The sequence below is a fragment of the Periplaneta americana genome, chromosome 4 (genome assembly GCF_040183065.1).
Source record: "Periplaneta americana isolate PAMFEO1 chromosome 4, P.americana_PAMFEO1_priV1, whole genome shotgun sequence".
NCBI classification, from domain to species: Eukaryota; Metazoa; Arthropoda; class Insecta; order Blattodea; family Blattidae; genus Periplaneta; species Periplaneta americana.
In genome coordinates, this window is record NC_091120.1 from 161,575,681 (window position 1) to 161,595,541 (window position 19,861).

General features: G+C 35.4%; 1 protein-coding gene across 1 annotated transcript in view; it reads right to left on the reverse strand.

Annotated features, from left to right (window-relative positions):
• Positions 1-5,207: 5,207 nt before the first annotated feature.
• Positions 5,208-19,861, reverse strand: part of LOC138698376 (E3 ubiquitin-protein ligase sina-like) — a 40,561-nt gene continuing 25,907 nt past the window's right edge. Inside the window, exon 2 of the mRNA XM_069824249.1 lies at positions 5,208-7,749. Coding sequence (XP_069680350.1) covers positions 6,980-7,726 — 747 coding nt within the window. The 5' untranslated portion in view covers positions 7,727-7,749 and the 3' untranslated portion in view covers positions 5,208-6,979. The remainder of the gene's footprint in view (positions 7,750-19,861) is intronic.

A 19,861-nucleotide genomic window follows, 5' to 3' on the forward strand; every position in this document is an offset into this window, starting at 1 on the left:
AGCTATCCAAAGACAGGTTGAAACCTCATAAAGTAACGCCAATAAGGCAACAATCATGAAACAACTAAGTCTGGAGATAATGGTGTAAGGTGGACAGTTACTTTCCCCGTAATTATTATTATTATTATTATTATTATTATTATTATTATTATTATTATTATTATTATTAGTAGTAGTCATCGATCCCACCGTGCGCTTTGAAACTGCAGTTGAACAACCCATAGCAGTACACGAAGAAAATAAGACCATATATGACCCTACAACTGAATACTTTAGGGATTATTATCATATACAACAACAGATTGAAGTATTTGGATTATTGTTTGGAGCAAGGGGAATAATTCCAAAATTCTCAGTTGAATGTTGTAAGTCTTTTGGAATTACTTAAAAAATTATGAAAATTATTGCTGTAGACGTAATTAAATATTCTGTTCAGATTTTACGTAATCACCTGTACACCTAAATTTCTTTATATTCTATCTGATTACTAATAGTTATTGAATAAACGTACTTCTCCAAGGGTAGCTTCCGTTTGAAAATAACAATCATTACACAAATGTTTATTTTATTTTTATTTGTTTCGTATGCTGTGTCTTTTGGCAACCCTTATTGAAGGGCAGCTACCCTTGTGGGATTTATATTATTATTATTATTATTATTATTATTATTATTAGGGTCGGGCGTAGAAATTGGTTATCACTCTATTTTACACTAAACCTTGTTTTGAAATTGAGACTAGTATTGTCTCATAAAAAATCAACAAAAAAATTTGCGGATTATAAACAAATAAGACAATTTATAAAGAAAAAGAGTTGCACTATTTCTCATTGCGTTGGGATGGCATCGTAGAAGTACATTCTTGGCATTAAAGGCTCACGCGCATTAATACGTAACAGATGACAAGCGCGGAACTTTCAACATCAATTTTCAGACAATCATGGATGTTAGAGGTATATTGGATATTATCCAAACCTTTTCATGAGGCAATGAGAACACGTTAAGAACTTTACAAGATATGAGATTGATAAGAAGAAGAGTGTGTAGTTTCCTAGTACCTGGTACTCGTTACATAGGTCGTTTTTGTGTTTACACAGTAGCTGATTTCTGAAAAGAATTTTAATAGTTTGTTACTAGGTGTGTTTCTAGTCAATTTGTAATATATTTTTGGTCCAGGGAAAATATACATTTTTTTATGATTATACAACAATGGCTGACTTAACAGCTTATGTAGCGAGTATCGGGTACTAGGAAACTTCCGAAGAGTGAGATGCAAAGTTGAAAATTGTAGACGATATTGCTCTCTCGTAAGAAAAAGTGACAGCTATTTGGGATGGAGACATACAGGAACATGACCCAACATATTTATGAACGATAACGTAATAGCCTACAGTTCTATTATTTCTAATGGATACACCAAAATTGCCTATTAAAATGATATAATGCAAAGTTCGTAAGCTATTTAAACAATTTATTTCTTTAAAATAAAAAATACACCCAGGACCACTGTCAAACCTTAAGGGTCATCTGGGCATAAGTCTACAACTCTTCCCAAAATCATGTCGAAGTAACTGCTTTTCTTTAAAATGTCCATTCTTTTCTCTTCGACACATCGCTGTAGCCACTGCCACAATCCTTGAAACTTGGCTATCTTTTTACGGGTTATTGTTCGTGGTCTGATACTATGAATAAATTCTAGGAACAAATCCATAGGGCAGCCATTTCCGAAGAAAAAAAACTGTTAAAGGCAAACGGTCTTTGTATTTTAAGTCGCTGGTCCATAGTATTATTCTGATGTAAAAATGCCGCTTACCCCTTTCGCCTATTACATTTTGTATTTATATATAAATTTTGTGCCACGACATTTTCCTGCTGCTCATTTTGAACAATTACAATCACCGAGATATATCGATTCACTTAATCGAAACCTTAGTGCAGTTTATTCAAGCTGCGGAAGGAAGAAAATAGTTCCGATGAAAGAAGATTGCATGGATAAATATATATTTATGCATGAAGATTGTATCGTAGAATACACAAGCAGTCGGTAGAATTATACACGAGACCTATGACCCGTTCCAGTGCATTGAGAAATAGTGCAACTCTATTTCTTTATAAATTGTCTTATTTGTGGATAATCCGCAATTTTTTTGTTGATTTATTATCAGACAGTACTAGTCTTAATTTCAAAACAAGGTTTTAGTATAAAATAGCGATAACCAATTTCTACGCCGGGCCCTAAAAATTGACTCTATCCCTGATAAATACATCGAAATGCATTTGAATCTATATAATTAACCTGGACATTATGTATGTGAAACCGGTAATAAAATGCATTCTGTCAAACAGCCGGGCTCTAACTATTATTTTATCGTCATCATCTTCGCCAATATTTTCTTCATTCCATATAATTATGTTCATATTTCGAGAAAGAAGTTTTACTTTACTTAAATGTTGTACTGTTTTATATGCACAACTAAAATTAAATGTAATATACAGTACATAACGTATCTGATAAAACTTCTGATATTGTATCATTAATTCATTACATACGAAAATTCACATTGAAGATTTGAAACGTTCCACATACCGCATATCTATTAACTCAATAGGCTATCGAAAACTAATGTGAAACGCCTTATAGCATATTGGTACATGCACAAGAATTATTTACTTATAGTTATAACATCAGTAATTATGTAACTAACCTTTTCTTTAAGAATGCGTTTACGTTTCTGCTAGTCAGCACATTAGCAAATATAAACAGAGCAAACGAGAGAAAGATAAGAACAGCGCGAATGATTGTTGCGTCTATAATGGTATTTATCTGTGGTTGCATTTTAGACCGAGCGACAGAGTTACCAACCCTTTGCGTGTGAAAATCCGTAAAAATTTCCATAGATTGGGAGATTTATCGGCTCTGTTCGCACTGCTTTATTTCGGTAGAACTACCTAAATATTCACACTGACAAGTATTAATAATAATAATAATAATAATAATAATAATAATAATAATAATAATAATAATAATCTATTACCAGACAGCACATCACACTTGACGATATGTCAAAGGAAGAATAGTATTGTTTGTATGAGCTCTTACATGTCAAATCGACCGAAATACAGAGAAAATTGACCTTAATTTTTCTAAATACAATGAAACTTTTTTTGTACGTAGAGAACTGTGATACAATGCTTTGTGCAAAGTTTGAGGCATCAATACTTCATCGTGTTTAAATTAAAAATATTTAAATTTATCGTATTTTCATAAAATTAGCAACTTTAAACTGTTGTAGCTCCGGAACCCTTTCACCCAATGATCAGAATCATGGTTTATTTTGATGCTGAGAAATTAAAGTTTATATTGACATATAAACAGATTTTTTTTTTATTTTTTATGGAAATGGAGAAATTTAGATTTTTCCTCATTAAGACGCCTTTGGCTAGGAAAAAATATTTTAAAAATATATAGTTGGATTCCGCATTGAAAGTACAAATAAACACATATTTTTTACTGATGTATGTTGATAAGAAAGTATTGAAAATATCAAATAAAGAAAATAAATAGTACGCGCGTGAACTAACCAGCTGATTGTGAGACGGGAGCTTAGCCGAGACAAGCAAGGCCAGGAGACAAACACGTGATGTGTCGTCTAGCAGTCATGGCTGTGCTAGCTTTATCACAGGTTTTCATAAACACAGCAGTAAAATGACGCCCAACGCTCGCTTATCTTCAGCTCTCGGCCAGTGCATGCGGTACTGCGCCGTTCAACCCTAGGCGAATGAAAATAATCTATTTAATACCCTCGAAACTTATTTCAGAACCACTAAGCAAACAATGCCGAATCCCTGTTAATAATGCAAGGTTTTTTCTCAATATTTTTTTACATTTTTACAAATGGCCAAAAAGCCTAAAAGCAAGTAAAATCAGGTTATCTGTCTCTCTGTGTACAATAAAAATTAGGATTACTTCTTAACATAACCTACCAAATGTCAGCTTCAAAATAAGCTCTCGTTCAATGTTCTGCAGTAAATGGTTCCAGAGATCTGAACGTTGAAAGAGGCTTGTTTTTATAAAATACGCTAAATTTGTCGCTTAATAATACGAAAACCGTTTGACTTTCAACGGTATATTTTTGAAAATGCACTCCCCTCAGCACCTTGTATAAGTAGGGAAAAAATTAGAGTATAAAAAAAAGGTTTTTTACTGATCGATTTCATATGGAATAGCCCGTATGCGATTCTGTCTCTTGGTATACAAACATTGGCATATGGACATTCGACATACTCAATTTCAGCATACTTTATTTTCACCTATTATTTTTAGCAGCCACCGGCGTAGCTCGGTCGGTTAAGACGCTTGCCAGCCGATCCGGAGTTGCGCTCGGACGCGGGTTCGATTCTCGCTTGGGCTGATTACCTGGTTGGGTTTTTTTGCGAGGTTTTTCCCCAACCGTAAAGCAAATGTGAGGTAATCTATGGCGAATCTTCGGCCTCATCTCGCCAAATATCTCACTATCACCAATTTCATCGATGCTAAATAACCTGTAGTTGATACAGCGTCGTTAAATAATCAAGTTAAAATAAATATTATTTTACCTACTCATGTTTAGCCTACCTAAATTTGTTGTACGGCATTTATTATACTCAATTTAGCCTACTGCAGTTTTCATAAGAAAACACTTTAGTATTATATTATTAATTGATATATTATTAATTTTAAGAGAAACTTCCGTATGGTACCGGGACTCGAATCCAGGTCTCCTGATAGGTACTCATATATCCATTGGTATTGGGGAGCAATTTCCATAGGATATTAATAACATTCTTCACTTTCAGTTTTGCAATAAAGCCATAGTTACCTTAATTTGGTAAATTTTCCACAATATTAGTTGTTTTCTACTAATCTTCACTAAAATGAAGTGTGAATAGATTCGTTTCCAGTTGTCTTATGCAGGGAATTTGTAAAGAATATTTCAATGAATTACCATCAATACAAGCAAAATAACATAATTCTAGATTATTAAATTTAAGTGCATGTAGTCATAACCTTAATCTATGAGAAATATACTATTACTTTGCCTGTGTTTCACACCATATTAAATCTGTCTATGTCTGTTTGTTAAGGTATACCAAATTTATTGTATATGCCTACCAAATTTTTGTGAATGAAAACGTAATATGCCAAATAAATGTATTCCAAATATATGTCTCACAATTTTGAGTATGTCAAATGTCTGTATGCCAATTTTCATACGCCAAGACTGAAATGTTTGTATGCATCTCAAGTCTGACTAGTGTAATATGTAGCTAATCGGCGACATATATACAGTGGAGGGGGAAAGGAACTGCCCACCCTACCCCCTTATCTCCTGGCCTAGCTGCCTCATAGGTGGTGCCTTCTTGGTATCACTTCCGAGGTTTAAGACATGTCTTGGGACAGTTGACTAAACAACAACAACTGCCCTTCTTGCTCTTATGAAGCCACCTAATGGGATAGTTCAAAAGGGAAACAACTCAAAATTGAAAGTTTTGAGAAAATTGCATTTTAAAGCTTCATGTTGCTGTGAGAAATCCAATTAACGTCATTTTAATTTGGAACTTATGTGTTCAAATTTAACTTTGTTATAATTCTGAATTTATTGCCCAGTTGATTTACTTACATTTTTGAAATAATAACTTAAGTGTTCAATTGCGACTGCATTATGGTAGCCTAAATAGATACGCAATATTTGCATTTGGCTTCTTTCTTGTTGATAGTTTTTGTATCGTACAATTCCCACACTTCAGACCTTGGAAGTATTCTAAATACCTTTACATGGACACTGAAATGATCCTGTCTACAATAATCCTTTATACAGAGTGGAAGTGAAATAACCCTGCAGATTATCAGAGCGAATAATTCATGTTGTATGCAACAAAAACTGTAATACTATATTGGTGGAATGTACATAAATTCTGAGGAAAAAAAAACTTTTCCCAAATGTTTAACATCCCCTTATTCGGTAACTATTACTAGTAAGTAGGATCGTGATTTTTGTTCATATCGATAGAAAATCTAATAAAGAATCATGTATTCTTCTGGAGTATTTCAGTAGCGTTAACGGTTTTCGTGTAAATTTAATTTAAAAACGACTAATGTCAAGCCACTGAACATGCGAACAGATTGCAACGATGTAGTTAGAGATTCATGTTGGAAGAAGCTCCCTCGGGACACAGAACTGAGTTCTTTGAATTCTTACATCTGTAGTACGAGAAGAAAGGAGAGAGTGTTAGCGGCGATGTTGCCGGACTGCTGAAACTTCCAATTTAATTTTCTATCTAACTGTGCATTTAATCACAAAACTTAATATAGGTTTCCTATTCATTTAAGTGTAACGTATCGTCTCTTTCAATCCGCAGGACTATTTCACTTCCAGCGTGTTTGTGTATACTCACTCAGCTTCTAGATATTTAGGAATGAAAGTATTAAAAAGTCTCTTCAGGGACAAATTTCCATGCTCACGACGAGAATCGAACCCGGGATCTCATTATAAGTAGTCACGAATGCTGACCTCTTGACCACAAAACAATAATATGTTATAGTATCTGCTTGTTAGGCTATAGGCCTATGGTCATTGATGGATTAACATCGCCTGTTTATACAACTAGCAGAACCTTATAGTATCTCAGGCTGCATTGTATTTTACGAATGCTATTAGAAATTGTGCACTACCACATTTTCATATTGTAGCCTATGACTGACTACCACAGATTTACACCTCCACGTGGAAGATAGAAATGAACACTGAAAATTTGTTGTGTTTGAATGCTTGCCTTTATTGGATTTCATTTCGAAATAAGTGAATAATTCAAGAAATACTGTAATAACATTAATTCAATTTAACTTGGACATTACGTTCTATAAGTCTACAACAATTCAAGTTATGCAAGCATTATCATAAACAAATAAAGTACAAAGCAGTTAATCACCATTTGACATAATTTAAACAGTACGAACTTCAACAGTGAGATTAAGACGATCTTGGGATACAAATTTATCCATTTCTTCGTCATCAATACGAAACGAGTCGAATGTCTCGAAAACATGATTAAAGTCATCTGAATAACATCCAACCTTTTGACACTTCATCACTTCATCCACTCTATTTTCTGCACGAAGTGTGAAAATAGATTTAAATTTTGAAGCCTGTTTCAGTGTGCCAGCAAGTATCACGGCAAAGAACCACATGTCGTTCTTCCTGAGCTTGTAGTAGAGAAATATCTCTCCCAGAACAAATAGCACTGCCTTCGTCGTTTGCGTCGAAACTGACAAATGTTGCTGTTTTTTTATTATAGTGTCCGCCTTGTGAACGGAGTTCATGTGTTGCTCAAAATTCTTCCATTTCCCTTCCCAGTTGCATTTGGTGCCAGGGAACTTGTTCATAGGGCAAGGGTGTGGACCAAAGGAGCATACAGCTTCGTGTTCATTTATGAGGTCGTTAGACAGCACCTCTGCGCACCCTTCTGACTGATTCGAGCAGGGAAACTGTAGAGAGCGTACTATGTTCTCGAAAATGAGACTCCTGTGGTTTATGAACGCACACCTGCAGGTCGGACAGTTACGAACTTTAGTTCTGCAGGAATTGCAAACACTATGTCCGTTGCTGCAGAGAGGAATTGGAGGTATGAAGTACCGCAGACACACGGGGCATTCCAACTCTCTGAGGAGGTCACGAGTCAGCGTATTCATATGTGAGGTGTAGTACACAAGACCTGGAAGAAATCATTACAGTGATTAAGACGTCTATCCTGTTTTACGCCATAAGCTAATATATAGACATCGATGCTAACTTCCGGTTTTCCTATGGTGTACGTACTAGGTGTATAATTTGTCCATAATTGAATCAAAAAATTGCAATCGCTGAATGGAGATTCCAGGTCAACTGACTTCTTGAGACAAAGAATCGCTATTACTATATAGCGTGGGAATGCTGCCAGTGTTATGGGGACATTTTCTCAAACACTGGCTTTGGAGGAAATATTTTATTTTTGAAATTACGAATATTGGCCAAATATCAGAAAAACTGCATTTGTTGAAGCAGCATGACTTGAAGGGTCTTGGATGAATTCTGTTGGAAGACGTTCAGAAATCTCTGCCACATTTTTATACCATTAAGCACGAGAAAAATTAGTACCGGCACCGGGAATCGAACCCAGGACCTCTCAGCTGTGCGCGCTGAGTGCTCTCTAACCAACTGAGCTATGCCGGGACCCGATTCACGACGCCGGCCGAACTCCTCTCGTAGTATCGTGTTACGGCCTTACTGCCTGCACTTGAGACGATACACGTCATATATGTACAGGAGCGCATATTGCATGACTTTATGGCCATATTCAACAACAGTTTCTTTAAACTGTTAACATCATATATGTATGAAATATGAATGAGGTCTCGCCCACCTCATTATATTTTGCTCGACTAGTATGACTAGTCAGTTTGTTTTTATACCATTAAGTACGAGAAAAATTCGTACCGGCACCGGGAATCGAACCCAGGACCTCTCAGCTGTGCGCGCTGAGTGCTCTCTAACCAACTGAGCTATGCCGGGACCCGATTCACGACGCCGGCCGAACTCCTCTCGTAGCATCGTGTTACGGCCTTACTGCCTGCACTTGAGACGATACAAGTCATATATGTACAGGAGCGCATATTGCATGACTTTATGGCCATACCGGTGCCGGTACGAATTTTTCTCGTACTTAATGGTATAAAAACAAACTGACTAGTCATACTAGTCGAGCAAAATATAATGAGGTGGGCGAGACCTCATTCATATTTGATACATATATGATGTTAACAGTTTAAAGAAACTGTTGTTGAATATGGCCATAAAGTCATGCAATATGCGCTCCTGTACATATATGACGTGTCCCGGCATAGCTCAGTTGGTTAGAGAGCACTCAGCGCGCACAGCTGAGAGGTCCTGGGTTCGATTCCCGGTGCCGGTACGAATTTTTCTCGTACTTAATAGTATAAAAACAAACTGACTAGTCATACTAGTCGAGCAAAATATAATGAGGTGGGCGAGACCTCATTCATATTTGATACATATATGATGTTAACAGTTTAAAGAAACTGTTGTTGAATATGGCCATAAAGTCATGCAATATGCGCTCCTGTACATATATGACGTGTATCGTCTCAAGTGCAGGCAGTAAGGCCGTAACACGATACTACGAGAGGAGTTCGGCCGGCGTCGTGAATCGGGTCCCGGCATAGCTCAGTTGGTTAGAGAGCACTCAGCGCGCACAGCTGAGAGGTCCTGGGTTCGATTCCCGGTGCCGGTACGAATTTTTCTCGTACTTAATGGTATAAAAACAAACTGACTAGTCATACTAGTCGAGCAAAATATAATGAGGTGGGCGAGACCTCATTCATATTTGATACATACTCTGCCACATTGTTATAAAGCCCTCAAGGCTTTGCAGAATGAGATCGTATACAGGTGTTTCCGAAGTGGTGTTACAAACTTTCAGTGATGATGGCGAAGGGCACATGGGTATCAATTTGAGATAAGAAACCCTGGTCCGGAAATGAGTCGAAAGTTACAAGCAAAAATAGTTCTCTGTAAGTGAGGAGTGAACTGACCTCAATTGTGAGATGTGCGCAGACGCGAAAGTATTGATTTTTTCCGAAACACGAATGTCATTGACCTTGATATAATCTAGAGAATAACATGAAGATTAAGCTTCATATAACCTGGAAATTGACTTAGAATTGAAAAACGAGATGACAAATTGAATTTATTTGAATATTATTTACAATTAACGCTAATTATTATAGTAACAGAACATAACCTTCTGCGACAGTACTGGATTTCCAGCCTCCATGACTTTCGCTAATTGTCTTTCGTTTGCATATCCGAGAATAATCGATACTTGCGGTTTTATAATGGTACAATCAATACAAAGGTGATTTTCCTTTGGCAAAACAACTGAATTATAATGAATAGGTGTACTTCAATGAGGTGCATTAAAGGGCTACTACCAGGTGTATAATTACTACATTTCGGCATTGTCGAGCACAAATAAATTAATTTAACAGTTAAATATAAGGAAAGCAAAATGTACGCCATATACGTTTTCGACTTTCTAAAACTCTAATACAAAACTCTGAATAAAAAAATAAAAAATCTTTTCCAACTTATGTTTTACCACATTTGTGACAATTTAAGTAGGATATCCAACAATTATTCTCAGCCTCAACAGCATTTTAAGTCTTTCCGATATTAACCTTTATATACAATGATAGTATTGTCTTGATTTTATAATACGCAATAATCGTATACAAAATACGGAACGTGATTGCTTAGGCGTGTGTCAAATTCGCTTCCACTGCCTCTACTTGAAACACGTCGACTACCGTACATTCTGTCTGGCGTCTTATGTTCACCTTCAATAGACCTTAAACTAATACAAATATACCGATGTCACGGCCCTACTTATCTCACAAAGACAGAAACAGTAAAATCATGAACTACAAGCTCATTCACTCAATGCATAACCGATTTAATACTGCTGAAGGGATAAGGTACTCTAGATTACTTCGGTGGCTGCCAGTCGGCAATACGTTCACATCCGACGACAGATAGCGAGGAAAGCCGATTCACGAACGAATAATCTCACCGTATTACATATAAGTTATATCCGTGTTTTGGATTCGGATCTTCATTACAGATAGCCGAAGTTTCAGTGTTCGACTATGCAATGCTGTAATAGTGTATCGTCTAATAAATATTATGAAATATTAAATCATATTACATATTATATTTTATGCTCGACCATGTCGAAATGTAGTAATTATACACCTGGTAGCAGTCCTTTAATGCATGTTATTAAAGTACACCTATTCATTAAAGTTCAGGTTTTCGATTATTCTCGGATATGCAATCGAAAGACAACTAGGGAAATGTCACGGAGGCTGGAAATCCAATACTGTCGCAGAAGGTTATGTTCTGTTACTGTAATAATTAGCGTTAATTGTAAATAATATTCAAATAAATTCATTTTGTCATCTCGTTTTTCAATTCTAAATCAATTTCCAGGTTATATCAAGACTAATGTTCTCTAGGTTATATCAAGGTCAATGATATTATTGTTTTTGATTAGCTGTCCAAAGACAGGTTGGAACCTCATAAAATGACGTCAATAAGGCATCACTCATGAAACAACTAAGCCAGGAGATAGTGGTGTAAGGTGGCCAGTTCCTTTCCCCATTATTATTATTATTATTATTATTATTATTATTATTATTATTATTATTATTATTATTGTAGTCCGAATGTTTAGGCATTATAATATTTAAATAGGCAGGCAAAATAAGCAAGTTTAAAAATATGAAATAAAGACACTGTGTATCAAGGAAAGGCATAATAGGCAGAAAAAAAATCAGTAATGCGAAAAAAAAACACTGTAAGTTTAAGAAAAGGCAAACTATATTTTATAACTTAATTTGTATGATATCCATGCGTCACAACTTATTATTCTTTGCACATTAGCACAAGGTACATAATGTACTCCAACCACGAGAAAGTCTCAGGGGAATGAGACGTAGCGGGGTAATGCTGTGAATGAATCTTGATGTCATATGGTGTCATAAGGTCACACACGTGGGTATTCGCATCTCTATTGGCTAACTCTCACAGCACAGACGATAACATTGATACACACATATTTATACTACCCTAGTTACAAAATTAGACAACTGTTAATCTCCTGGTCTTTTAATCTCTCCATACAGGAAATAACATATGCAGGAAAGCGCATGTTTTTTAAACTGACGTTATAACGGTAATATTATCTATCTACTTCGTTCCAATAGATGACGCAATAGTAAGCACATTCCTTTCACGGTTAATTTCCTGGTTGGAGAACACTATTGAGATTTTCTGTTGTTGAATTTTGCCTTCTATCGGATAGAACAGTTTACAGAAAAAAAAATCGTTTTGCATCAACTGTCGTAACTGGAGCTTGTTTGAAGCAAGCTAGTGTAGAGGGTTTTCTGTCTACCAAAACTATAGTATGTAGCCTATGTATTAACTTCTATTATTTGGCAGATTTGTTTTATTTCATATAAGTCAGTATTTGGAGGCAATGCAGTCTGTACTTTTCACTAATGGGATTTGGGTGCGCGGGAGGAAATTTTAAGCGTAGGCCTACTGATAATAATTCTCTTTGCATAATGAAATATGTTCTATAAACGGTTACATCAATGTGGGATAGTCTACGTCAAAGTTCCATGTAAGAAGGATAAATTGAAGGCAATAAAATGTCTGTTATTAAAAAAAGTTACAATGGTAAACAAATAAGCTTTTGACTTATTTTTAAAGGACAAAAATGGCAACACAGGCTCTTATCAAACTTATCGGCAACTAGCTTCGAGCTCACATACATTTTTCGGTCACATTCTTCACATTCGACATATACAGATTATATCCTTATCTGTTTTAATTAAGACTTGAATGTTCCAAAAATAGTTTCAGTACATCGACATTTTCCAAACAGTTAAGCGTGCAATAATCTCGACCATCAATTAATATGTACTGTAGAGAAATAAACAACTCGTTACTGCAGCGTGATATTTTCGTGTTATTGCTGATCCTAATAAAGGCATTAAAGATTTAAACTCTCACACCCGCTAGCATTCAATTATTCGTGCCTTATTTTATATTTAACCTTACTGTAATGGTATTTGCTCTTGTGTTAAAGTAGGGTCTAGATAGAACGAACTCAGATATACTTACTTATTTACTTACTTACTTACTTACTTACTTACTTACTTACTTACTTACTTACTTACTTACTGGCTTTTAAGGAACCCGGAGGTTCATTCCCGCCCTCACATAAGCCCGCCATCGGTCCCTATCCTGAGCAAGATTAATCCAGTCTCTATCATCATATCCCACCTCCCTCAAATACATTTTAATATTATCTTTCCATCTACGTCTCGGCCTCCCCAAAGGTCTTTTCCCCTCTGGCCTCCCAACTAACACTCTATATGCATTTCTGGATTCGTCCATACGTGCTACATGCCCTGCCCATCTCAAACGCCTGGATTTAATGTTCCTAATTATGTCAGGTGAAGAATACAATGCGTGCAGCTCTGCGTTGTGTAACTTTCTCCATTCTCCTGTAACTTCATCCATTTAAGCACCAAATATTTTCCTAAGAACCTTGTTCTCAAAAACCCTCAATCGCTGTTCCTCTCTCAAAGTGAGAGTCCAAGTTTCACAGCCATACAGAACAACCGGTAATATAACTGTTTTATAAATTCTAACTTTCAGATTTTTTGACAGCAGACTAGATGACAAAAGCTTCTCAACCGAATAATAATAGGCATTTCCCATATTTATTCTGCGCTTAGTTTCCTTCCGAGTGTCAATTATATTTGTTACTGTTGCTCCAAGATATTTGAATTTTCCACCTCTTCGAAGTATAAATCTCCAACTTTTCTAGTTCCATTCCGTACAATATTCTGATCACGAGACATAATCATATAAGTCTTTTCGGGATTTACTTCCAACCCTATCTCTTTACTTTCTTCAAGTAGAATTTCCGCGTTTTCCCTAATCGTTTGTGGATTTTCTCCTAACATATTCACGTCATCCGCATAGACAAGAAGCTGATGTAACTCGTTCAATTTCAAACCCTCTGTGTTATCCTGAACTTTCCTAATGGCATATTCTAGAGCGAAGTTAAAAAGTAAAGGTGATAGTGCATCTCCCTGCTTTAGCCCGCAGTGAATTGGAAAAGCATCAGATAGAAACTGGCCTATATGGACTCTGCTGTAAGTTTCACTAAGACACATTTTAATTAATCGAACTAGTTTCTTGAAAGAACTCAGATATAAATAGTAAAAATAAAAATTGACTCTATCACTGATAAATACGTCGAAATCCATTTAAATCTATATAATTAACTTTAACATTATGTGGATTAGTAATAAAATGTATTTTGCCAAACATCTGGTCTCTAACTATTATTTTATCGACGTCGTCTTCGCCAATATTTTCTTCATTCCATATAATTATGTTCATATTTCGAGAAAGAAGTTTTACTTCACTTAAAAACTGTACTGTTTTATATGCACGACTACAATTAAATGTAATAAGCAGTACATAACGTGCATGATAATAACTTCTTATATTGTATCATTGATTCATTACATACGAAAATTTACATTGAAGATTTGAAACGTCCCACATACCGCATAGGTCTATCTATTAACTCAATATTATCTAAAACTAATGTGAAACGCCTTATAGCATATTGGTCACGTCTACTGGGTCAAATGTGAAAAGTGTTACGTGTACAAGATTAAACTACTTGAATTATTCACTTAGTAATTATACAACTAACCTTTTCTTGAAGAATGCAATGTCGCGTTTCTCTTCAAATGACAAGACGGAAGCGGGAGTGAGCAGCGAAAGATAGGTAGAGCAAACGAGAGAAAGATAAGAACAGCGCGAATGATTGTTGCGCACATTGAAAGACACTCTTTCAGCTTTCCCAATAACGGGACTGCCTCTTTGGACAAAGCATAATAATCATATTGATTGAAAGCAAAAACAGACCACAAAAGAGAAAGGAGGGGAACGAAGAAAAGGGAAAATTAAGTACAGGAAAGATAATAGCATGCATATAACAGGCCTAAACATAGTAAACAAACAGATTAGACATTCGAGCAAAATTCTTCCTTTTTAGGAAACAAAGTACAGATGGTATTTTAAAATGGCAAGTGATCCTCTGATAGCAGTAAGGGAACATCATAAATGAAGTCGTTGTTCAGTGGTATTATCTGTGGTTGCGTTTTAGACCAAGCGACAGTGTTACCAACTCCTTGCGTGTAAAAATCCGTAGAGGACTTGTAAAAATTCCATAGATTGGGAGATTTTTCGACTCTGTTCGCGCTGCTTTATTTCGGTAGAACTACCTAAATATTCACACTGACAAGCATTAATAATAATAATAATAATAATAATAATAATAGTAAAATAATAATACGTATTTAGTATAACTTATTGCTTGTGGGCCATCCCAAACCCCGACCTCCATCCGTAAGAGCGGCACTCCTTATAATGGGAACCTTTTTGTCATGGTGTCCCGACAGATGGCAGCAGGGGCTAACCCGGTCCAGGTCCGACAGCATGGCGTCTGCTTTGTATATATTGTATCACATTCGTCAATTAAAGAGTCTTTCACTTTCACATCAACATTATAAACTACCGGTATATTACTTTTATATGAGGATGCAACTCTGCGTTTTACAAAAGAAAACGTATTCACTGATGCCAAATGAACACACAATAAATATTTTTCATTATACATTTTCATCCCCATATCACAGTCTCGTTTTTCACACAGCTGCAAATAAACCTTAATGCAGTCGTCCGATATGGCAGGAAGTACAGTATCGCGATTAATATCCCGATACAAAGAAGGATGTGGCAAATCCATTTCGAACGTAGGCCTATCATCTTCACTAGGAATGATGTCACGTTGGTTGAAGGTTGCATCGTAATCTTTCAGTCTGAAACAAGAATTTTTTTACCAAATGTTAGGCCTACATATCAGAATTTAAATAAGAAATATTTTCACTGAATTTAAATTCAATCCAATCCTCAATTTAGTAATGACGTAAATGTAATAATATAAAACTTTAGGTCTAGGAACATACCTCTGTACAAGATCTGCTTTCGTGCCATGAATTCTCACTTTCCTTCGGCGTAATTCATTTTTCAATTGAGTTAAACTCCATTCATCGTAATTCTCCATTATTCACACTTTTGCATAAATTAATAGGGAGCGTAAAGTTATGTTCGGAAATAAACGTCCAGCAACGTCATTTAACAATGAAGCACAAGCACATTAGCGCGCCATGTGGGACCGGGTTAGCCCCTGGTGCGCTCTGGTGGTGAATTCTGCTACTACACGCAAAAGGTTCCCATTATACCCGTCAGTCAAGGCCTTCTGACAAATAAAAGCAATTGACAATAGATATCTCAGTCATGACAACCTTATAAAATATCCTATCAATTGAATAATCGATCTTGCTACGTACAACATAATTATATTATATTATCTATTTCAGCGAGTACTGACGACCACTGCAAAATACGACAATTTGGTCCAGGGAGCATTCTCTTTTGGCACAAGGATGATTTATGTAACATGTTTCTAAATTACTATTTTAAATACCGGTACATTCTTTATTATAATTTGGTCCAGGGAGCATTCTGTTTTCGCACAAGGATGATTTATGTAACATGTTTCTAAATTATTAGTATTTTAAATACCGGTACATTCTTTAATAAATCACTGAAAAACAAATGTGAATATAGGGATGTGGAGTGAATACGAAATTATTATCATTTTTGGCACATCATTTTTACGTAAAAATCAAATTTATCACTCTGAAGATTTCCTGAATGACGAAAAATGTAGCGTTCAAGTGCAGTATCGCCAGTGGAGAATAGTTGACAAGCGGTATGAAGACATTTCATTGGAGGAAGTATTAAATGATGCCATTGATGAATTGAAAGAGCAGTTATAGTTCTTCATGACTCACGTAAATAACGACAAATAAAAACTAACATGCCACATATTTTAAGAAATACAGGAAACAAGCATGAATATTATTCACTATTCTTAATGATCTTGGGATAGAAAAAAAAAAAGTATGGAATAGAAATTACATACAATTAATGTGCGTGTAATAAACAATAAGCAAACCATCTTCGATTAATCATTTCAAAACAACGTGAATATAGCGTAGATTGTGTAGGAAAATAATTTCTTATTATGTTGCTCCCAATGTGCATCATTGTTAACTGATGAAAACAAATGAAAATTAACATGGCATATAAACACTATTTGAAGAAAGCACCGCCGTCTGGATCCCCTCGCCTAGCGTCTCGTTAGCTGCTGCCATCTATGATACGCAAAATCGGCAGCATAGAGCAGGCAGTTAACAACGAGACGCTAGGCGAAGGGATCCAGACGGCGCTGGAAGAAACATAGGAGACATTAAGTAATATTCAGCGTTCTTAATGATCTTTGGATGGAAAATAACAATTAAATATGAAATAAAATAGAAATTACATACAGGTGAGCATATGAAAGAACAGTAAGTAGAATCATATCTGATTAATAAGCTTAAATTCCTCCAGGTTTAGTGTAAGAGTGGTCTATATGTAACGATGACTCCCAGCAAATTACTTAATTCATAAAAACAAAAAAATCGTGTTAGAAGATTGAATTTGCGTATTTTCTCTTAAATTTTCCAAACATCTGTAGGCAGTCTTTTACATTAGATTGCCGAAAATTGGTTTGTAGCGCAGCATTGGCAGTGATAAAAGTGTGAAATATTCGTTCAGTGGGCGGTGGATACTCTACATTGATCAAATATGTTTAGGATTAGTGTAAAACTGGCGTATGTCTCCTATAGTGGGCAGGACATAAGTAACATTCACTAATAATAATAATGATGATAATAATAATAATAATAATAATTATTATTATTATTATTATTATTATTATTATAGTTCAATAATAATAGTGAAATAATAATAATAATAATAATCTATTACTAGACAGTACATCTCACTTGACGATAATATAATTATGTCAGAGGAAGAACAATATTGTTTGTATGCGATTCCATGTCTCTTGGTATACAAACAATGGCATATGGACATTTGACATACTCAATTTCAGCATACTTTATTTTCACCTACTATTATTTTTTACCAGCCACCGGCGAAGCTCGGTCGGTTAAGGCGCTTGCCTGCCGATCCGGAGTTGCGCTCGGACGCGGGTTCGATTCCCGCTTGGGCTGATTACCTGGTTGGGTTTTTTCCGAGGTTTTTCCCAACCGTAAGGCAAATTTAGGGTAATCTACGGCGAATCCTCGGCCTCATCTCGCTATCACCAATTCCATCGATGCTGAATAACCTTTAAGTTGATACAGCGTCGTTAAATAATCAAGTCAAAAACATTTTTTTTACCTACTCATGTTTTGCCTACCTAAATTTTTTGTAGGTCTATGGCATTTAGTATACTCAATTTAGCCTACTACAATTATTTAAGAAAACACTTTCTGTATTATATTATTAATTGATATATTATTAATTTTAAGAGAAACTTTCATATGGTACTGGAACTCGAACCCGGTCTCCTGATTGGTACTCATACATCCATTGGTATTGTGGAACAATTTCCATAGAATATTAATAATAACATTCTTCACTTTCAGTTTTGCAATGAAGCCATAGTTACCTTAATTTGGTAAATTTTCCAGTATATTAGTTGTTTTTTACTAATCTTCACAAAAATGCCATGTAAATTGTTACGTAGGCTACTTCTAGATCCGGTTTCCAGTTTGCATTATGCAGGAAATCTGTATTATAAACAAAGAACCAACAATAAAAACGGACGCACATTGGATGCAAGGAGAAGGATAAAGGATCCACAGAGAAAGCATTACACCAGAGTAAATAGGCGGCTAAGAATATTTCACTGAATTGCCAACAACACAAGCAAAAAAACATAATTCTAGATTGTTGAAGTGCTTGTAGTCATAACTTTAATCTATGAGTAATAAAAAAATTACAAACAATTTCCCAAATTTGAAATATTTTAAAATTGAAGCTTTTAAAAAAGAAATTTGTAATTTATCCATGATATATAATATTAACAAATGTATTTCTTTTACCTTTTATTTCTGTCTACTATATTCATGTTTTTATTGAGTATCACTGGCTTCTGTCGGATTGTGAATTTATATTAAATGTGTATTTTTCTCTCTTTTTCTCTTTGTTCTTTATTCTTGCTCTTGTGTTGTATTTATTGGTTTGAATTAAGTTACTTACTATATTTAGTAAACTCTCCTTGTAAATTTTATGTTATATTATTGACTAAGACCACACCGTACACGAGCCTGGCTCTTACGGTAGTGGCTAGAAACATTTTTGTTTTATAAATGTAATTTGTACTCACTAGCTAGCTAGTTAAATAAATATTATACTATTGTGCCTGTATTTCGCACCATATTAGATCATTCTATGTCTGTTTGTTAAGATATACCAAATTTATTGTATACCAAATTTTCGTGAATGAAAATGTAGTATGCCAAATAAATGTATTCCAAATATATGTCTCACAATTTTGAGTATGTAAATGTCTGTGTGCCAATTTTCGTACGCCAAGTGACCTGAAATGTTTGTATGCATCTGAAGTTTGACTAGTGTAATATGTAGCTAATCGGCGATACATGCGATGGAGGGAGAAAGGAACTGGCCACCCTACCCCTTATCTCCTGGCCTATCTGCATCATAGGTGGTGCCATCTTGGTATCACTTGCGAGGTTTAAGACATGTCTTGGAACAGTTGACTAAACAACAACAACTGCCCTTGTTGCTCTTATGAAGCCACCTAATGAGCTAGTTCAAAAGGGAAACAACCCAAAATTTAAAGTTTGAGAAAATTGCATTTTAAAGCTTCATGTTGCTGTGAGAAATCCAATTACATCATTTTAATTTGGAACTTACAGTATAGTATATATAACAGATCATTAACAGAATTTAGAGTAATTTCAATGACTCTTAGCACAGCAATATGAAACTTTATCATCCAGTCTGCTGTCAAAAAATCTGAAAGTTAGAATTTATAACAGTTATATTACCGGCTGTTCTTTATGGTTGTGAAACTTGGACTCTCACCTTGAGAGAGGAACATAGGTTAAGAGTGTTTCAGAATAAGGTGCTTAGGAAAATATTTGGGGCTAAGAGGGATGAAGTTACAGGAGAATGGAGGAAGTTACACAACA